We start from the raw sequence: 21,580 nt of genomic DNA, 5'->3' as shown, positions 1-21,580 counted from the left end.
GTAAAACCAGAAGAATGGTGTATTGAATTAAATTTAAAAGTAATTCAGATTTAAATGCCTTTCACGTGTTCCGTAATTACAATTGATTGCTGCAAATTATTACTTAGGCTAGAGCTCAAAAAGATTTAGACACTAATGAATATTGAGTTGTAGTGAAAATATTTAAAAATAAAACTAAGAACATGAAGTTTCTTACTTCGAAGTTAAGCCAGGCTCTAACTAAAAAGAGGATTTAAAGATAACCTGGGGGCGGGTAATTTCATATGTGTGCTGTGGGTTTTCGTTACCCGTGTTCTGGAACAGATGGTGGTCACTGTCAGATCAAGTGCTGGATGATATGCACTGTGGTTCGTGATTTTTCTTTCCAAATGCTGTGCACAAGCACGTTTTGTACTGCCAAGGTTTGTTTTCCTTTCTACCTGTGCCATACAAGAAGGGAAGGGTTTTCTGATGTCACAAGTTTTCTGTTTTTCAGACACTGTTACGTTTTTGGGAAGCCATTACAGTGCGAAGATTCAGGTGCGCGTTAAATTGTGGCACTTCCCTTCTGCCTGCAAGGCGAGCCCTTCCCGGACCTGATAGCATCTGCATGTCCTTGTTTAGGTTGGAGGCTTTGTATCTTAACATGAGTTTTGAGTGATGGCAATATGCAAATGGTAGTTAGAAACTCGTCATCCCTTCAGGCTGTTACCCTCATCTTTCTTTCTAGCTCAGATTAAAAGTTGTGTAAAAGGTGGCTGGCAGCAACTGAGCCTGAGTTAGGGAGACCAGTGCTGCCAGTCTGGCAAACTGGTCTGTGGCTTTGAGTCTGCCCAGACAGACAGGAGATACTGTTGACCCCAAAGCTAACAGTCTTGGCTACCCCTGTGAAGCTGCAACAGCCCCAAAGTTATAACCGTTTCTTGCAATTAAAAGAATTACATTAACAGAGGTAGATATTATAATAGTGTTAGCAGGTCAAAACATGAGTTTGCTCATAGAAGTTTATACGTAAGAGTTGGATGTTTCAAGGAATTAAACTTCTGTGAATCCTCACTTTGTATGAGATTCAGTTATCAGCTCACAAGAGGACAGACGCGGTTTCCTTTTTCTTTAAGTCTTAATAAGACTTTATTTTAGACCTACGCTTAAGAAAGTTGGTCAAAAACCACGCCGTGTTTTTATGTACAACCAGCACTTTTTCAGGCAACTGTCTTGGACAGTTTTGCTTCTTAAATTTCTATTCTCACTTGCTTCCTGGGTTTCTTAAGAAATAATGGAGAAAAACGTTGCTACTAGCTGTGAAACCATTTAAAAGAAGCCTCAAATTCTGTGCTAATTGGATTACACTTGTAAAATTTTTGGTTTGTGATCATGAATCCATCTGTAGAATGACTTTCATCCAGCTGTGTGACTGCTGCCTTTCACAGAAATCTTTGTCAGCTGCTAGAAACGTTGCTCTATTATGACTGTTTTGCCCAACTCTCTGAAATGTGGTGTGACTCTTTCTGGATATCTGGTATTTTAAAAAAATATTTTAATTTTCACTTGCACTCCTGATAAGTTAATGAGCTGATATTACCTTAGAGCAGAACAAACATGCAGTTACTTATTTCCAACTGACAGAGAAGTGTGTTCTGCGTTGCTCAATGACGAGTGTTGGCTTCACCTTCAAAGTTTGCTTATTCTGATCCTTGAAGAAAACTCGTGCTCACATAGTGCTGCTGTTTGTAAAATACCGAATGCTTACTGAGCGGTACTCAGTTTTTCTACACAAGTTAGTCACTGCTGAATGTTTTGCAAAATATGAAACGTACATCATTGTAGCATGGTTACGTTCCAGTAAATATTTTTTTGGGGGGGGGGGGGGGGGGGGGAGAGGACCTAAGTTTTCAGGACTGAGTTTTCAAGAAAAGATGACTGTGATATTTGACAGTTACAGAGAAATTACCAAGAAACATTCACTTGTTGATATCGTTCAGTAAAGCTGTTGTGTAAGTGAAAGATGAAATGGTGAATTCCAGAGTATAAATGAGACTTATTTGAAGTGCAGGCTGGATCACCAGTGACTAGAGAAAAAACACACTATTTTTAAATTTGAACCTGAAAAAGGGCAGAAGTATCTTTGTAGCACATTTTATCTGATATATGAAAAAGGATAAATCTCTGTTTTGTCTGTCCATGTCCCATGTCTGTCTGTTGTTCCTTGCCCCCCCCCCCCCCCCCCCCCCCCCCCCCCAAACAAAATCCTGAGGAATGCTAATCTCTAACCTTGGTAATGAAACTTGTTTTAGGAAAAGTGATATTTTTTTTTTTTAAATGTTGCCTTTTTATTCAAGTGAGAGATATGGGAGAAAGTGATTTTATAGTGTAATCAACATTCTCCTGTTAATGCTGAAGAAAACTCAGACAGGACCTGAGAAATTTAGCAAAATTGGCAGCAGAGTGAGTGGTGTTTCTAGTAACTGAACAAAGTAAGGAGTTAAAAGACATTTCATTTTGTCCTTGTTTTCTTATAGCGAATTATAAAATGACTTGCCTTCACCTTCTCCTCTAACAGAACGCATTAAAGAAGCTTGTTACCTTTGTTACATGAATAAAGCTAGATGAAGCTTATTAGCTACATATGTTCATATGTTTAATCTTGATTTTCACTGCACTGATGATACTTTTAGTTTAATATAGCAGGAGATAGGCTCTTTCACTTGAAGTTAAATGCTGCCGTGCTTAGAGAAAGTTGGGTCCTCAATTCTAGTTCCGTATCTAACGGGGAGCATAAGATCTTAGGTAACGGTTTAAGAATGGTTACCCCCCAGTAACTGGTAACACTCCTGTGTCCCCAAGACTTTGCCTATGTTCGTTTTCGCTGGAAAAACTTGCCAGACACTCTACAACAGAATTAATCTCACCAAGTATATTTAGCAGAACTCAGTGTTAGGATGACTCTTCCTAAAAGTGTCTTTCTCTCCATGTTCTATAAATGGATTATATGGAACTAGCTCAAGTGTAAATATATACATTTGCTTAGATGAATCCTACTTTCCTAATCCATGCCCTTTCTTAGATTTTAATGGCAAAATACCTAAAAAATTATGTGAGCTAGGAGTAGGGACTAAAGCTGAGGCTCCTTTTTCACAGGAATTAGACTCACATTTCCTTTTCTTCTCCTTTTTTTGGACCCTTGAATCTTGCATTTCTTTTCTAGCTACCTGCCTTGTGGCTGGGTCACCCTCCGAGGAGCGGGAGTTGTAATTTTGAACCTTCTGAGAGCAGACAAAGGCATTGAATTCCATTTTGCCTTTTCTGGAATGGCCATGCCACTACTTAGTATTGGATCAAAAGGTAAATGTTGCCATAGTAACTTGCATCCTTTCTAGAAAGTGTGAACTTCCATTACTGTCATGGCCAGCAGATGCATCAGTCCAGACTGAGATCTGGATGTAAATTTTCATTTTGCTACTGATCTTTCTGAATACACGTCACTTTAGCATTTCTTATTGTAGAGCTGAAAAATCCCATTGGATTGACCTGCTTTTTTTTTTTTACTAGTGCTCCTAACTCTGCTTTCTGTAAGACACGTTGATGCCTGACACAGGCAAAGCAAGGCACCTCTTGCATCTCTGCGCTGTGGGTAAGTGTACTCTGCAACATGCCCCAGAGGCTGGCTCCCAGTGCCTGAACTGGGCATGCTGATGCCATCCACTGCAGCTCCTCCCTGCCTGGGTCATCTTCCAGTAAAAAAAAAAAAAAAAAAAAAAAAAACCAAAAAAAAACAAGCTACTAAAATTTCTCAGAAGTGGACTTATCCCAGCATATTGGGAAGCCATGAGGGCACATGTTGCGCTGAGGAGCTGTGAAGCACTCCAGAGTCCACTACTAAAGTGTAATCTTTGTGATTACTGCTGATCTTTGTCATACCTATTTTTTATTTGAGAATTACAAGGACACAGTTCAGTGCTAAGGTAGGAAGTGAGGAGGATTTTCTGCTCGTAGTCTAAGAAGTCTTGGTTATATTGGAGATGGAGATGCTTCAGCAGACAAGAGAATCCTAGAGTAATTTTAGAAGATTTTATTTCCTGATTTTTACTAGCCAGAATGAAAGATACTTGTGTTGCTGTGTCTTTGCTTTTATAGGCTGAAGTCCCAGCAGTTTCAGAGAGTCAAGTGCTTGCATAGGCATGAATTAAGGATCAACAAGTCAAATGCGCTTGATTTTAGATAGTTGAAATGCAGTGTGGTCACTGCAAGTGATTTAACTGTGAACAATGGCAATTTGTTACAATTTCTGATGTTTTCAGTACCTGTTTTTCAGTGCAGTCTGCTTGTTTCTACAATACTGCCACAGCCTGATTTTTCTCACTGACTGTTCATGTGTCCAGAGTTTGTGGACTTGAGCCCATTTTTTTATTCAGTACATTTTTTTTGAGGCAGTAAACTGGGCTTTTATTTGCTGTCTTTCCTCTCCTGGGCTATTTCCAGTTTCTAAAATAGATCATGTGCTATTTTTTCCTGCATTGTTTTCAAAGTAATTTTTCTACCTTCATTTCTTTTTGGTTGCACAGTACAACATGCTTTTTTTTCCTAAATTTGATGCTTTATTCTAACATGATTCTTGCTTTTGTTAAGATTTCTGTTGTTGCTTAATACATTAGCTTAAAAAACCCCAACATTGCTAGGAATTTAAGAACCAGAGAATGAAACAGAGAGGACTTGTTGTTCAGGTGAAAAATTAAACCATCTTATAACTGCTAAAGTGTACCTTATAATTGCTGAAAACCTTCTGAATTTCTGTGTAGGGATTTTACTTAGATTTCTGTGGTCTTTAACTCCAGCTTCAAGAGTTATGCAGATGACAGTGCATATGTTTGTGTTTTTTAATCTCAGTTTCAGGTATGGTCAGAAGGTATGGTAGTGTGGGCATTAGAGAGCACAGGCATAGTCAGATTGATTTGTGGGCAGTGGAAGAGGGTGGAATAAAAAAAAATGGGCAGGAAGGGTGCTCAATAACAATTTTGACAACTAGCTGATAAATTCTAAATCTTTGAAAATAATCTCATGGCTAAAATTAGAGCTGAATTTTAAGGTCACGTCCCGTTTACAGCAAGGACTGATGTAGTAAAGTTAGTATGCAACTCTGATTGATCTGTTAGATTGGTGACACAATATACTAAAAGAACTGGAAGTAGAAAAGGTTTTTCAGTCCCAGTTCAAAGCACTCTGTGTTGGTCACAATTCAGCCGTGGATGGCAGGTAGAGGTGGTGTGCTGGGATCCTTGTGGGGGGATGGGTGGGAGAGGGTTTAGCAGCAACATAAAGATCTTAACTGGTGAATAATGTTAGAGTGGCATCTGCTCTGGGTAGTCCAGGCAAGCGGAGAGTCTTCTAGTAGGTATTTGTACAGATAAGAGATGTAAAGGTACTGTGATATTTGAAGATGATCTAGCTGCTGAACATCCAGACTTCAAAGTACTTTCCTAGGATAACAATGTCATTTAAATGGGAGTGTGGTTTGTTTGTTTTTAATGCCTGCCAAAATCTTTCTAGGAACAGGATGTAAAACTGCTACTTGGTGAGTCGTTCTTTCTGTTTTGATCTTCGGTTTAATTACAGCATGTTTGATTGCTCTTTTCATTCACTCGGGAGGCAGAGCAGTTACATTTTTTTCCCTTCCCTTGCACGTCTCTTTTTATGGGCACACAACTTGGTAGGATGATAATACTCATCAAGTGACTTAGCTAGAAAATAAGATCTTTAGATTGTCCTCTGGAACAGGAACTACTGTTTTTTCATGTTAGGAAACACTATAGATGTCAAATGCTTCAAATTTTTCTTTATGCCGAGCTGCATGAATATGGGGCTCCTTATTATGACAGTTATTTGGCAAAGGTTCACTGTGACTTTGCCTAGCTCATACTAGACGTTTTGTCCTTCCATTTATTTATCAAGTCCCATTCATACCAAGACCATAATTTTTCTCTGTGGTCTATAAACTTCTTAATAACCCATCCCAACTATAGGGATCTCCCATTTTCCTTGTACTAAGAGTTAAGAAACAAGTTAGATAGTTCCTAGAGAAGAATATTTATGTTGGCATAAACCAGCGCTGCTGCTGAAGGAGGTCGTATCCCCTTTCTTTTCCCAAGTGTTTTGCTAGCTGTTTAATGAACCAGATGAGGAATTTACCTTTGGTTGCAATTAATCTAGAAGACAAAGTGTTTGTTGCCTCAAACTGCTCATGGGACTTCAGACTTGCACATAAAAGGGGAGGAGAATATTAAAGATGTTAGAAACGTGATCACTTGTCTATTGGGTCCTCTTGCGCCTTCTGTAAGGGATGCACCCAACTGATTTTAAGCAAAGAGCTTGTCTGTAAAGGGAATTAAGTGCCTGGTTAAATTTGCCATGTAGTTCGCAACTCTTCATCATCAGGTGCCCGAGTGGATGCTCTTGCTTTTGCATGTGCTTCTAGTTCAGTTCCCTCCAGCACTGACAGTGGAGGGAGCTGAACATGGTGGAAGCTGTCTTGTATTTGCTTGCCATTAAACTCTTTGCACAGGGTACCAGTAGCTAATACACATCAATTTTGTACAGGTTATCATGAGCTAGCTTCCTTTAGTAGAAAAGAAGGGGAGGTGAGGGATTATTAATGCTCCCGTTGATCTCGGCTGTTCACCTGCTTAGCGTGGGTTTGTTTGACAGTGAAGTCAGAGTGTGCAAAGGTAATTTTGGTCAAGGGAGAAAGATGAACAAACTATTAGTGGAAATACTTGCCCTGTATATCTTGTTACTTTTTTTCTTCCACTTTCCAAAACAAGTTATCATGGAATAAGGTTTTACTGGTGTGGCTGGGAAGATCTGTTAGTGTTTGTGAAGCATGAAAACTGCCAGCAGCTGTTGAATCACCAAATGTTACTTCTCGTACCCTTCCCCTTGAGTCCCCACAGCACGAGGGGTTCATTGTCCTTATCCCTGGAGGAGGAGAGGAGGCTGTTGATAGGTGTTGAAATCCACCTCAGTATCAGGGACTCTGTGTACACCAAGGTCCTGATCTTCCCCTCTGCATCCAGCCCTCCAGATCTGCTCTGATATGAAGGTTTTTTATTTGTAGTCATTTTCTGAATAACAAGTTCCCCTGTCCTCCCTCCAGACCAAGGACTTTGTCTGTCATCTCCATTTTCTGTTTTCTCCCTTTATTTCAGTTTTATTTAGGGGAGCATTCAGCTCTGAGCATACTCATTTTGGCAGGGAAAAGAAGTAAAGGTGAAATGGGGTTATGGTTATACAGGAAGGTGTTAATGGGTACCCACAACCAGGTCTTTAATCCGCGGTTGTGCAGGTGTTTGAAAGTTACAGCTTTTCTAACCAGATGATGGGGTTTCCACATGTTCGTACTTTTTCTCTTCTGTTTCAATTTTCTGTCTTTCCCAAATTTATTAGAAATATGGGACTGATGTATGGGACATTTCCTGAAATGCTGGAGTAGATAGAATAGTGTTCAAAGGATATTGTATGAGGCCCAGACAAGAGCCTGTTCTCCAGGAAAGTGCAGGACTTAACAAATTGGCTAAACTCCACCAGAAGCCTTATAATTGTATATACAGTGACTCATTCTTTCTGACACATGTCTTCTTCCCATGAAAAGTCTGTATTTTTGAGTCTCTAGCAGATGGCACCGTGGTTTAATTATACTTGATTCTTTGAAACAGTTTTTCTTTTAAAATAGTGCTGTACAATTTTTTTAGCTCTGTGCACAGAGTCCTGATGTTTTCTCCACCACTTACATGTGTTCTATGAAGGCTTTAGAGAGCTACTATATTACTTTCCAGAGAGATCAAATTTTCCGAAAAGTTTGAGAATATCATTCAGATTTAGAGGTTTTTTTGTATATGTTCCATCACATTTTCTTGGCCAAAACCTTACACATAATAGCTATTATGCAGGAAAGGTGCTTTGTGTTTTTTCTTCCCTTATGTGAAATTTTTAAAAACGCAAAACATTATTAGGTTATTACATGAGTTAGTTAAATGAGTGATGCAGGTCCCACTTGAATGGAGATGCTATTTTACAAAGGAGATGATAGTATACTGTTGTTTAAAAAAGCAAAAAAACAACCAAAAAAAAACCCACAACCAAACAAAACAACCAACCAACCAAAACAAAACAAAAAAAGAACCCAAACAAACAAACAAAACCACAAAAAACAAATAACACAAATAACACAACCCAAGAGCATCTCATGTTCATCATCTTTGGTATGTTACAGGTAGGATTAGAAGAGTGTTGTAAAAATGATCCTTATTCATGTCCCAGTTCAATGAACTCTTGTCAAGAATTCTCTCTATATTTTGAACAGAAGTAATTTAATTTATAATTATGCATGTTCAATGAATTTCCAAGATGATTGAAACATTAGTCGCGTTCACTAGTTTACTTCTATTCCTTGCCAATTAAGTGTTCTGGGAAATGATGGATTTTCTACCACTCTTCAGCCTTTCCTACCACTCCTCCCTGATCTGGTATTCCTGGGCAAGTCAGGTGTACACTGCTCAATGTGATCCATATATTATTTACAGTTCCTATGGTTTCAATACAGAGTTTGTTTCTCAGTCCCACAGGCTTCTGCTGCAGTTCAGGCACCCAGGCTGCTCAGGCTGCACTTCACACACTCCTTAGTTTCTCCCTGCAAACTGGACATCAGTTTTCTTCTCTGACACTCCCACCTCATTCCTTAGAACAAGGAGGATAGTGTGTGATTCCTCTGAGCGCTTACTAAGGAACTGGCGAAAAGCCAGCATAGAGATCTGGTCATTAATATTGTTATGATACATGAAAAACATCTTGAAAGGGTAATAAATAGAGAGTGGATTTGAAATGTTTTGCGAAGTTTGTGAAAATAACCACATTGATACATCATCAAGATCCTATAAATTCAAGAGCTGGAATCTGAGAAGTGAGGTTTCTATAGGTATTAACACAAATCACAGTAAGTGCTGACCAAGGATGTGCAAAATTACTTTCCAATTTTTATATTTTTAACATTCTCCATTTCTTCTAAGATTAACACTAGCAAAGAGTTTTGTGGTGACTGGGATCTGATTATTCGAAACAAAACACCTGTGCTTCTTTAAACTGGGATTCCAATCAGTATGTACCCATTAAAGAGAGATCTGATTTAAAAACAAACAAAAAAAGATGCAGAACAAAAGTTTTGATCCAGCAAGATTTTGAATACTCTGGCTCAGTTCCATGTCACACAAACACAAGCTGAGGTTTAATTGTATGAGTTGACTTTGATAGAATTGCTCATGTCTATAAAATGCTTTGTGCTTAATTTTGTTAGTGCCAAGTGCTTGGCACCTATTAGGGTTAAGACCTTTGATCTTGTTCCTTTTAAAATGTGTGGTAGTTTAAAATTATGAAATGCATCAATTTTTCAGGAAAACCAAGGAGGATACGTGCCAGGTTTCTTCAATATGTATTGATAATGGAAATAATATAAATGGAATAAAAAAGAAAGTCAGGACTAGTTTAGAGTTGCTTATGAATTATCTACATTGAAAGGAGATTTCTTTTTGAGTACCAGGCCAGTACTTCATGTATTTATTGAAGGAATTTGTGTATTAAGTTTCTGGCTGCAAACCAGCAGTGGTGATTCACTTCTGAAATGACACAAACATTTTGATTGAACTGATATTTTACCAACTCAGTATGTTCACCTGAAAATAGAGGCATTTGATTGGAAGACAAATACCAATTAAGTAAATGCAAGTTAAATGCTGAAAAGATTCACACAGGTACTCAAATCTTGTATAGATAGGGAAAAGAAACAGCTTTTCAGTAATGTCTAATTTAGAATGAACTCATTTAGTGTCCCAGCTGTTTACCCTGTGTCAAGTAATGCTACTGGACCAGCAGAAAAGCCAGAATCATAAATTATGATCAGAAAAGTTCTTGAGTTTTAAACTTTTAAAGTGTGTGTGCATAGAGTAATGAAAATGTTTTTGGAAAATAAAATTGTACGCAAAAAGTAGAGAAATAAAAATACTTGAAAAGTTAATTTCCTGAAGTTTTTCTCAACAAATTACAAATGAGAAAGTTAATGTCATGGGCATGCAAAGTTGCATTAATAATTATCAGTTACATATTTTTAACAAGTTATACTACTCACTGACTTATGAAATTGATGTTCTGCAAATTTGCCACTTGGTGGTGCTAGATTGATTTATAAATCACAGCTGTGAGCTAAGATGAGATGTTGGAAGTTGTACCCGAGGAGTGTACACTAAGAGGTAAGTAAAATTTGGTTGGAAAACTTTGCTACAATGGCACTGGTGCATCTGTACTCAGCAGCGGTTCTGGCCTCCATCCCCCAAGCCCCAGATCTCGAGTCCCTCTGTCCCTGCAGTACAAAAGAGAGTAAGTACATAGCAAAGCTACAGCTGTGAGGACAAAGTTTCTGGAACATTTCTCCCATACCACGCAGCCAGCCAAAAATAGTTTGGATTCAGCGATATTCCAGGCATGGTGCAGAGGATGGCTTTGGGGTTTCTGGAGGCAACTGCACATGTGCTGCTCGCAGTAGTATTTTTGTAGGTGTTTGACTGGTGTAATTCCTGTCCAGTTGCCAAAATCTTTACACATTTATCACTGAGTTTCCTTGAGTTTAAGGAAGGGCACAGGAGGGACAATGATTATCATAAATGTAAATGTAAACAAAAAGACCCATGCGGTTAAATTAACCTTCCTCTATCTCTCAGTTGCGGAGCTGCTCTTCAGCAGACTTTAAGTTACTATGTTTTGTGAAAATTTTTCAATTTGTCACAGTGTTTCAGTGTTATCAGAGTTTAGCGTTGAAGTATGTTTGCACTAGTCTTTATAACTTTTTTTTTTTCTTTCTCTCTCTCTCAATACTGCAGTTCCAAAAGAATTGGTGGAGCTTCACTTGAAACTGATGAGAAAGATTGGGAAGTCTGTCACAGCAGACAGATGGGAAAAATATTTGATCAAGGTACAATATGCACGTTGTATTATTCTGCAATGCTGGAATATGGTTATGATGAGCTGTTGTGTCAGCAATCCCTGGTATGAGTTATAGTGAGCCTTGGGCTGTGTTGTGGCCAGCAGCGACGTGCGTGCCCAGACTTCAGTTGCATAAGATCCCAGCTTAACTTTCTGCCTAGGCTTCTCTTAAAAAAAAAAAAAAAAAAAAAAAAAATCTCTAAAAATAGACAGTATCTTCTGCACATAAGAGAGTGTACACCTTCATACTTGGTAGTAAAATACTTTTTTGAGCATTAGGACCCTAAATAAAGAAGAAGATTTAGTAGCCTACAAATGGGCCAAATCAGATTTACACAGTAACAATTCATTTGTCTATCAGTTGTCTGATTATAATTTAATTATTGTGATTTGGTTGGTATTCATACAGGGACTAGCCATACAGAGTTCTTGTAGCATGTGTTAATAATAAATGAAAGTATTGCAGTGATTTATGTCTTCATGCTCAGAATGGCACAGCTAAAATGAAAATGTAGTTATGCATCAGTAACAGTACAGCATCCCACTGTTGTACCTAATTCTGTATTGGTATTTTAATTGTGGCTATGCCAGTGTTGGTACTTTACATGCAAATAGTTTTCAATTTGAAGAATTTACACTGTTTCATAAAACAAAAATATATGGATGTTCAAAATCAAGATGTTACCATTTCACCTCTGGATATGTTCCACGTATCTCTTAATCCATAGAAATGTAGTCTTGGTAATGTCTGTACAGCCATGATCTCATCTTACTTAGAAATAGAGCATTATGGTAATAGCAACAATACAAATAATGGCACTTGGCACATCCAGTTGCAGTTTGCCCCCCTTGAGTGCTATTTGTAAGCTTTACAGAGGCAGGGATTTGTCTTGAGGTTTGTGTATTTTTAAGATGATGATGTTTTTAGGATTGGGAGTATGTAATGAAATAACCTGCTGAAGGCCCTTAGGTTAAATCTAACCTCTCAACCAGTTGTATATATGATGATGTTTTAAAAGAATAATGTAATAATTTATACAAAGTACACAAACATTACATATTACCAACTACTGTAGTTACTGAAATGTGTTAAATTCCTTAATATACTGAAAAGCTAGTGCGGCAAGCTGAGAAAACCCAGTTCTGACTAGTGAATTTATGTACCCCACTGAAGCCACTTACCACTTGTGTAGTAAGCAGAAAGCAGAGGGAGAAAGCAAGTTTGCGAGGGAGTAGTTTGGAAAAATCTTCCTTCAGCAGGCATTGAAAGGATGGGAGGGTGGTGAGGAAACCCACCCACACACCCCTGTTAAGATCATGTAAGCTGTAATAAATCCTACTTCATTTAAGTCTTCAAAGCTAACTTGAAACTTACTCTAGCCAGTGGTTCAAAGGAACCTTAAACAGTGGAATTTGGATATAACTAATTAGAGAGGTATGCTAATCTTGTCCCCATTTCAAAGGGGTATAATTAATTTAGAAAAACAATGAAGAGTATTGAGAAATGCCACAAAAGCCAGGAAAAACTCAAAAGGTGTGGAACCACTGAGAGCATTCTTCCTAGATGCCCACAATATTATCTAACCTATTACTCTAAGAGGCAATGTTGACCTGCTTTTCCTTCATTATAAACTACTAATGTGTTGCTTTGATAAAACGGGGCTTGATACATTCTAGATGTGACCATTTTCTTTTCTAATTTAGGAGGAAACTGTAAGTGGAGGACATCCAAACTTACATGCTCTTAATATTGTGCATGTGTATATTATTAATGTTCTGTTTATATACCCACTGTTTATAAGATATGCTTTATTTGACTGCCATGCTAATAAGGAGCATCATAAAAAATTCTCTAAGCTGTGGCTGGTGTTTGGACAGATGAATATATTTTGGGCTCGGAAGTGAATGTGGCAGTTGAGAGTTCTTCTCCTTCCCTCTTCTGATGGTGAACACCCAAGCTGGCTCACCAGCACACGCACTAGTCTTTTGGGGAAGAAAATGACTGTAGGGCTCCAGGAATCTGACTTTTCCTCTGTGCAAGGAATGTATGTGGTCGTGTATGACTGAGGTGAAGAAATAGCTTGTCCTAAATGCTTTAGCAAGTAAGAGGAATTGTCCAGCTTGGCTTTTTTTGAGAAACATGTAGTTGAGTTAATTTGGATTGCACTGTCTCCTGGCAAAATGCTTTGCTTGACAATTCTCAAACATATTTTGCGTTTTTATACAGATGAGATTTCTCTGGACTGGTCTGTCTGGAACCTTCAACCACCAAATCAGCACGTTCTGAACACACTGTCTTTTCCGATTGTTAGAATTCAGGTGTCTGTAGTCTCACCCAAGCAGACTCCTCTGCTGTGTCTTTCACCTTCCTGTTTTCCTTATTTAAAGTGAGCATTTGAAGCATGGTAGTAGTTCAGATGCCACCGTAGGTGCTTTGGGCGTATTTGGGAGAGAAGATGTTTCAGCCTCTCTCTTGCAGGGTAGGAAGGTGCTGACCACTCTTCAGCATGCAGAAGCCAGCTGCTCCCACAAGCAGCAGGATTTTCATCAGTGTGAAATGTCCGCTCTACGAAGGCAGACACTAACATTTCCACGGAGCCTGAATCAGGGAGATCTGTAGTTCAGGGTTGTGACAGTACTTGTCAGGAGAAAGCACAATCATCTGGTTTTTAATTGTCAAAATGTAGACATTTCAGTTTGAAAAGATGCTTCATCGGCTCTGACTCTCAGCTTTTGCTTTGACAGTCATACGCTTCTGCAGCACATGAAACTTGCCATTATTGCTTTCATACTTAATGAGTAAGTAATGAACAGTGACTGGCACATGCCCTTAGCAAGGGTTTTGATATACGGTTTCCCAGTGTTCTGCACATTACACAGTTGAAAATGAGAGGGAAAGCAGAGTAACCTTGTTTTGTGAGTGAGCAGCAATTGTCCCTCACTGTGAGCTTTGGCTTTGCGTCAGAGAAGTACCCATGTGATGTTCCTTAACCTCAGAGCAGGAAAAACTGCTCTCCAGTGGGATTCATCATGACCAGAGAACACTCTCTTCCCTCTTCTCTGTAGGTCATAGCTTAAAGTCAGAGTATGATTGATGGTGTGGCTGAGCCAATGTAATTGCAGGCTTACCCTTGGGTCACTTAAGAACCAGTGTCACTACTAGGGGTAGCAGAGGAGGGGTAGCAACCCCTTGGTTGTAGCCTGTGTGAAGTTTTACAACACAAATCAGCTGAGCTGTACTTCTGGTGCATGAAATGTACGGTTGTTTTTGCCACTCTTTCCAGAGAAAGTTGCTTTCAGATGCGATTTACAGGTTTCTGAGTAATTTAGTGACTGTATTTTGTGGTTAATAATAATTTGGTGGTTGAGAGGCTGCACTGTTTTGACTGAGTCCATTCAGCAGGGCTTTGCTTCCTTGCAGACTGAAAGGGCAGCAGTACCTCGCTTGCTGATTTGGACAGTTGTGATTCAACAGTGGCCCTTCAGAATAATCCTGACTGGAGACATAGCTGTGATTAGCTTTCGCCTCCTAATGGGTATTTCCACTAGAATAGCCTCACCAATTGGAGATCCCACCATGTGTCCTCAATTGATAAGTAGCTCTTCTCTGTTCAGGAGAGTTGTCTTAAGCATGTGTGAGTTGTTTAGGAGCAGAGGGAATTCCTTCTCCACCGTTATTATTGGAGCTCCTGCTGATTCAATCTATTTATCTTCTACTGCCACTTTTTTTTCACCCCCCATATTGGTGTCATTGAATGGAAATTGGCTATATTTACAATATTTTAAAATATTTATAAAGCAGCTTGAAGCCCAAGACAATAATAATTCCAAGTAATAATAATTCCACAGCATGGAGTGAATATCACTTGCATTTGTTATCTGCAGTGCAGTTGTAGGACTTAGGGGGCCCCAAGAGAGCTTGGCAGTTTATGTGCTAAGTGCTGTAAGGACATGTAATAAGAAATCATGTCTACTCGAGGAAATTTATATTCTAAATAGGAATAGAAAAATGGGAGATTTTGCACAGCAAAGACAAGAATACCTTCCCACTTCAGAGTTGTGCTGCCTAATTTAAGAGGTTTAGAGAAGTCCGTGGTGATCAGGACCTTGATGATCTCTTCCGTGGAGATTTGCCAGTGCTTGCCAATCTACCTCCGTTGTATTTTTTTATTTTTGTGTGAGGCTTTCTGACCTGCAGCCCTGAAGAGATCGTGTATAATTGTTACTGCAGTAAGGTATTATTAATATAAGTTTCAAGTTGCTTTTATCCACTAATCCTAGCAATCTTACTATTTCATTTGTGACAGATATGCCAAGAATTCAACAGCACTTGGGCTTGGGAGATGGAAAAAAAAGGATACCTAGAAATGAGTGTTGAATGCAAACTGGGGATTCTGAAGGTACATATTCATCAACTAAGTTTCTGAATTACTTTTTCCTCACTCACTTAAATGCCTTGGAGACCTGGCCTTCTCACTCACTTAAACATCCTGCAAATTTAGCTTGACTGAGCCATAAGTACATGTATTAAATGTAGAGCTGATCTTGCAGACTGAAGGGCAGTGATACTCATTGTAGTGGAATGGACCCAAACTGAATGTAACACTTTGCATATTTTTCACACTTTGTACAAAACTTTGTATGAAAACTGTTTTGTTCATACTGTTTTATCAGTAGCTATTTGCCTGTACAGTACACTTTGAACGATGTTTATGAGCTAGCTGAATTCCAAAGGCAAAGATAGGACTTCATCTTTTCAAGTCTTGAGAAAACTGTCAGAGTTGGTTCCAAGTTGTATGTGTTTTCTTGTAGAATGAGATCATTTGTACTACGTTTAAAAAAAAAAAAAGGGTGGGGTAAAAATAAACTTTCTAAGCTGGCCAGGAGGAAAAAAACCAAACAGCTAATAAAACTTATCTGTCATTTAAGAATAACATGGTCTGGGAAAGAAACCTGATAGATATAGGTAACTCTCAGATCCAGTAGAGAGGCCTAAAAAGTTCCAAATTGCACTGAGAGGAAAGGAGGTGATTTTCTTATTTCTGTTTATTTTTGATATTTTAACAGTCTTTCTACTTCCTCACTTTTTCAGTATCTCTGTGAATGTCAGTTTGATGACAATCTAAAGTTTAAGAATATAATTAACGAGGAGGATGCCGACGCCATGCGTCTTCAGCCCATTGGTCGAGACAAGGATGGCCTGATGTATTGGTACCAGCTGGATCAAGAGCATAATGTCAGGATGTACATAGAAGAACAGGATGACCAGGACGGATCCACGTGGAAGTGCATTGTTAGGTATTCTGGGTTTTTTTACCTTTTTTCTTATTTTGTAGGGGTTTTTAGCTATTTGTGACTGGGGCTCAGAAATGTCTTTCAATAAATCTCCATTTCTCACAGAGTAGAATTCACAACAGTGGGATTTTCTCTCTTTACATGTAATGTTTTAATGAAAAACAATGTACAGAAATAACTCACTGGTTTGTTGGGAATAGTCAATGTGTAATTTATTTTCTGCTTAATCAAGCTACAGTGGATATATGGAAAGGGTACCAAGAGAAGCCTCTCTTGAGGATGATGGCTCCATCTTGCTCACTGGCCAGCTAAATGCTTTAGGAAGTGGAGGAAGACTTGTGCTTCTGCAACTCGTCCTCTATTAAGAAAATTACAAGAGGACAGTTTTGCTCTTGGGGGAATGACATTGCAATTTTAACTTCATGGAACTATAAAACTGTTGACAATACAAATAAGCATGAAAAATCTGGAGTAGAATTCAGTTCATAGATCACTAAAGATGAGGTGTGTGATGTTGGTGCAGACTGACATGTACGTGACAGTGCATCAGTCTCAGTTGCTGGAGATTGGTCTGTTATATATATTTTAATGATATATATTTTATATAATATTTTAATGATATTATAGCTTCAGATTTATGTGGTTTTTTTGTGATTCTTGTTACATATTTTGGTTTTCACTTTCCTACTCTATGCAAGGTATATGGGATCTTTCTTATTGGAAACAGAATTAGCTTCAAAATTGTTTCATATCTACTAGTTATCCATTTTTAGTTTACTTCCATGTAAACTTACTGTTTTTTAATTTTATTAGTTCCAAGTGGCTTTTAAACTGGACTCATCAGAATCAACTCTGACTTTAAAAAGTACATAGAGATTTCAAAATAGATCTAGAAAAAGTTTTTTTTTTTCTGTTACTAAATCTTAATTTTTATATCTGCAGCTTATTTACATATCCATAACTCTAGTAACCAAGGGAGTCATACAAAATTGTTTAAACCACTATCAGCGGGCCATAAAAGGATAAGCATTACTACCAGTGAAATTTAGACAGCTGTTGTGAGGAAATAAAGTAAATGTATCTAAACAAAGCAGTCAAGAGCTGAGCAGTGTTTATCTCTCTTCATGCATTATAGACTCCAGAGATCAATGCCAAAAACAGAAGAAATCAGAGTTCTGCTGGGGAAGTTCTGACACTCCACAGCAGAAAAACACAGTAATGCATTGTAAAATCTGACATGGTTTTAAACCCCTGAGATTCCACACCTCAGGGTTGTGGCACTTCTAGGCTTCCTTTTTTTTTCTGTAAACCTAGGCAAAACAAATTGCTGAATGCTGACTTCAAAAAGAGAATTGTGAGAGCCTTCTTATTCTAGTCCATTGCGAAAACAATGACTCTGTTTAATCATTGCTCAAATTCATTATACATTAAGGTACTGGGTTTTATACTTAGATGTCCAGCTTAAATAAGAGTTACAGTGCACAGAGATTCACATGCATAGAGATGCAAGAACATTTTCTCGCTATTGTAACTTAGGTAGCTGGAGTTTTCTAGGCAACTTTGCATTGATGGGTACTTGCAAAAAGTATCTAAATGACTTAATTGCTTTTGAACATTCCACTTGAATGATATGGTTGCTCCTTTGATGCATGAGCAGAAAACTACAACTTTCTCTCTGCTGAGAGAAAAAACAAATTGCAAAGAAATATCAGTGAGGATTGGCAAGAGGATAATAGATAAAAGAGTAAGAGTAGCAGCTTGGATCCAGACCCACCAGGACTTTAGTAGAGATAGACAAGTTTCTTCCAAAAAAAAAAAAAAAAAAAAAGATTTTATTTTGGTATGGATAAATTGGAAGATTTCTGACTGCAAAGTTGCAGCCACTCTGGTGACACAGGCGTTTCACTATGGTAGTGTATAAGGTTTTCAGGGCATCATTCATTTAAGCAGATGGTGTTTGTTTATTTTTTATTATTCCCTTTGGGCTAAGTGGCTTATCAGACACCATGTTATTTCTTCTGTCATCTAGAAACCGCAATGAGCTTGCCGAGACCCTTGAGCTCTTGAAAGCACAAATTGATCCTGCCCTGTTGAAAAACAACAATTCTCAGCAGGAGAATTCATCACGTGAAAGCCCAAGCATAGAAGATGAAGATGCCAAAAAGGGTGAAGAAGCATCTACACAAGGTTTTCTGCCTTCTTTTCTCAAATTTTAAATGTTGTGCTGTGGGAATGTTAGAATTTTCAACTTCATGAAAAGTTACTGTGTTAGATTAGGACTTTTTTTTTAAAAAAAATCCACAACAAGCCCACAAAGAATGTTGCTGTTCAGAGTAAAATCAAGTAAATATTGAATACTTTGAAATTATAAATATTATTGGGGGTTTTAGTGCATATTCAGGCTCAAGAACTTATTTATAAGAGAGCTGTGTATAAATTGTTTTTTAATTTTATTTTTGCTGTACGTTTTGTATAATATTGTAAATACACAACATTGTATGTTTTTTGTGGAGCACTGAACTGTTGCTAAACTTTTCCTGTTCTAGCCACATTAAAATTTTAAAAAGAAAAAAAAATCTGTTTGTGCAATGCCATGATTGAAATCAATACAGTATCGGGTGTGTTGTTTGTTTTTGATTTTGAGTTTTAATCAGAAAATATAGGCTGCTTTCTCAACTATGTCATAATCTATGTGATTTTTCAAGAAGACAGGAGCTTAAGTTAAAACAATTTAAAATACTAAAATATTTTAGAAGTGAAGTGGTCCTTAGGTGCCTCCACTGTTCTTATTAGAAAAGAACCCTTTTTTCCTTCCTTATTGTCATGTCATTGCACATACTTAACAACTTACCCGACTTGTTGGTCTGTGCATTGGGTTTACTAAGTATCACTATCAGTTAGCGTGAAGTGTTTTGTGTTATAGGAATCTGATCTTTTTTAAGTTATGAAAAGCTAAAAGCTTGTTATCCCAAATAATTTTAGCTCAGTTACTATCTGGTGTTATCATTTTGTTAAAACACAGGAAAATATTTTCACAGGCAAAAACAAGATTTAAGGATTCTACTCTGTTAGTATGTGTTTCTTCAAATCTGTTGAAGTTAATTTGATATATGGAATTAGCCAAGGTCTGTCTTTGTTCTGAGTATCAGAGAGAAAGACTTGCTTTTATTCTCATTCTTTGCAATAAACAGTGTAGAACAAAAGAAATAAATAAAACACCTAGATAAAACTTGACTTCTTGTGGAAGCATTGAAAGACTAATTGTGATGAACACCAGCAGAATTGTCTTTCACTTGAAGGGCATTTCCAGTATCTAACCGTGCATATAAGTGACAACATAACCTGTGTGGTTACTGGCACTGCAGCATTCATTCCAAGTACTGATCTTGCCTTTGTCTCACTAAAAATTGGTCAAGCCAGTTTAAATCACCTCATCAAGATCTCTACTTCAGATATGATTTTACTTTGCGTTGAATTCAGGAGAAGCCATCTGAAAACATTTTAATGAATGTCTGCACTGTAGATAATTCCCCAGATCCGATGGCGCACTCACCTGGGTCAGTACTTGCGTTGGTGATGCTGTGTATTGATGCAAAATCACTGCTAGGCACTAGGCCCATGCATGTCGTGAGTAATGAAATTATTTACATGTGCCATGATTTAAGTGCAGTCAGTGTGTTCAGAGCACTACGTAGAGCCTTTCAGTTAAGAAGCTTTAGTATTTCCTCCTATTAGTCCCAGGACTGCACTCAAAGCCCTTCTAAGGTACAGTGAAAACATACTGGAAGACCTGATGCCTGTTTGCTTTGGCCACTTCCCAAATAGTGTTAAATAAGTTCATACAAAAATAAATTGAACCAATGCTTACATGTTTTTTACTAGCCTGATTGATTGACTTGAATAGTGTTAAGACAATGCATGCATCAACTGAGTCATTTTATATATATGAAACACCTTACAAACCGTTCAGGGAGTTAAACTATAGAGCAGGTGTTGATTTTCAGTAGAGACATTTTGGGATTCTGCTGATCCTTAATGAAGTTTGGGAGAAGGCAGTAGGTGAAGGGAAGAAACAGCTGAACAAAGTTGAAACAAAAAGTGAAGGGAGGGTGGAAGAATTCAGAGATGGGAAAGAATATAATTCTTTCTACAGACAAATGTCTTTAAAGAGGCAGCTTTTATTTTACAAGGGCTCAGAGTGGGAACCACTTCTATGAAGGGGAAAAAAACCAGCCTTGAGCCTTCAAAATGCCATCGCTTCCAATGCTTTAGAGTTGCATCTCTCACTGCTGTACTAATCGCTGAGACTGACTTGGATACATGCTTTGTATTTGAAAATATTGTAAAATCTATTAATTCTTACTCACCATTCTCTTCTAAAATGCTTATTTTCTTTACTGTAGCTAAGTGAACTGTCATGTGCTTTCCTCTATATTTCGAACCACTTTGGGAAGCTCTCATCTTGGAAAAAAGTTACACTAGTGTGGAGGGAGAAGGGTGAGGTAGAAAAAAAATTGTCTTTTTGTTTGGAGTTACGGCCTGCTTGCATTAAGATCTTCCAGATGGTAGAATATGCTGTTATGGTATATGTAGTGCTATTAGATTTCCTTTTTCTAATTAGTTCTATCCCTAGCTGACTCAAAAAATACGGTAAAATAAAAAAGAGAGACATTAAAAAGCTGCGGCAATGATAAATAATAGGCTTAAGTACATAGCAACAAAATACATGTATGGTTTCTCCTGAATGCTGAAACTGTGCTTTAAGCTCTGCAGGTTTTTCTGGGATATGCTATTGCTCACTGTGCTCATTTTAGAAAAGGCAGATGAAGTGAATGTAGAATATTCTCTGTTATGTGTGTTTTGATAGTACGTAGGAGATGTAGTCATTGCCCAGAGAATCTAGATGAATTTTTCCGTAAGCTATTAATGTTGAATGTCTTCTCTTTTCTCTGAACTGTTGAAATACAATAGTTATGTATTTATTGAAATAAAAACGTGTAGGAACAGGGGACTGATTTATATGTGGAATTTCACTTGAAGACCCTGGAATCTTACACCATGTTCTGGTTTGTGAAATAATGCGGAAATTCAAGTAAGCTCCAAGTTGCTGCTTTGTGCACTCTCTGCTTAGGTTTTAGGTATCATCTGAAAGTATTGTGATACTACTAGAAAAGGGGGTTGAGATGTCTATATAAAGAAGGATAAAGCTAGAATACTGCTGCTAGCTTCTGAAATTTGGGTTTATCTTGGTGTGTAATTAAACTGAATGGTGATTCTTTAGCTAAAA

The 21,580-nt window shown here is 37.9% G+C and overlaps 1 protein-coding gene across 1 annotated transcript in view; it reads left to right on the top strand.

Moving 5' to 3' along the window:
• The window catches only part of RSF1 (remodeling and spacing factor 1), a 63,935-nt gene that overhangs the window by 11,885 nt on the left and 30,470 nt on the right, over positions 1–21,580 (top strand). The window contains exons 2-5 of the mRNA XM_042792942.1: positions 10,896–10,987; positions 15,306–15,398; positions 16,091–16,296; positions 18,323–18,480. Of these exons, the coding sequence (XP_042648876.1) occupies positions 10,896–10,987; positions 15,306–15,398; positions 16,091–16,296; positions 18,323–18,480 (549 nt within the window). The remainder of the gene's footprint in view (positions 1–10,895; positions 10,988–15,305; positions 15,399–16,090; positions 16,297–18,322; positions 18,481–21,580) is intronic.

This window comes from Tyto alba, unplaced genomic scaffold, assembly GCF_018691265.1.
Source record: "Tyto alba isolate M040663 unplaced genomic scaffold, T.alba_DEE_v4.0 Super-Scaffold_2, whole genome shotgun sequence".
Taxonomy (NCBI): Eukaryota; Metazoa; Chordata; class Aves; order Strigiformes; family Tytonidae; genus Tyto; species Tyto alba.
Note: the sequence above shows the minus strand (reverse complement) of the source record. Positions and strands in the feature narration are given on the sequence as shown.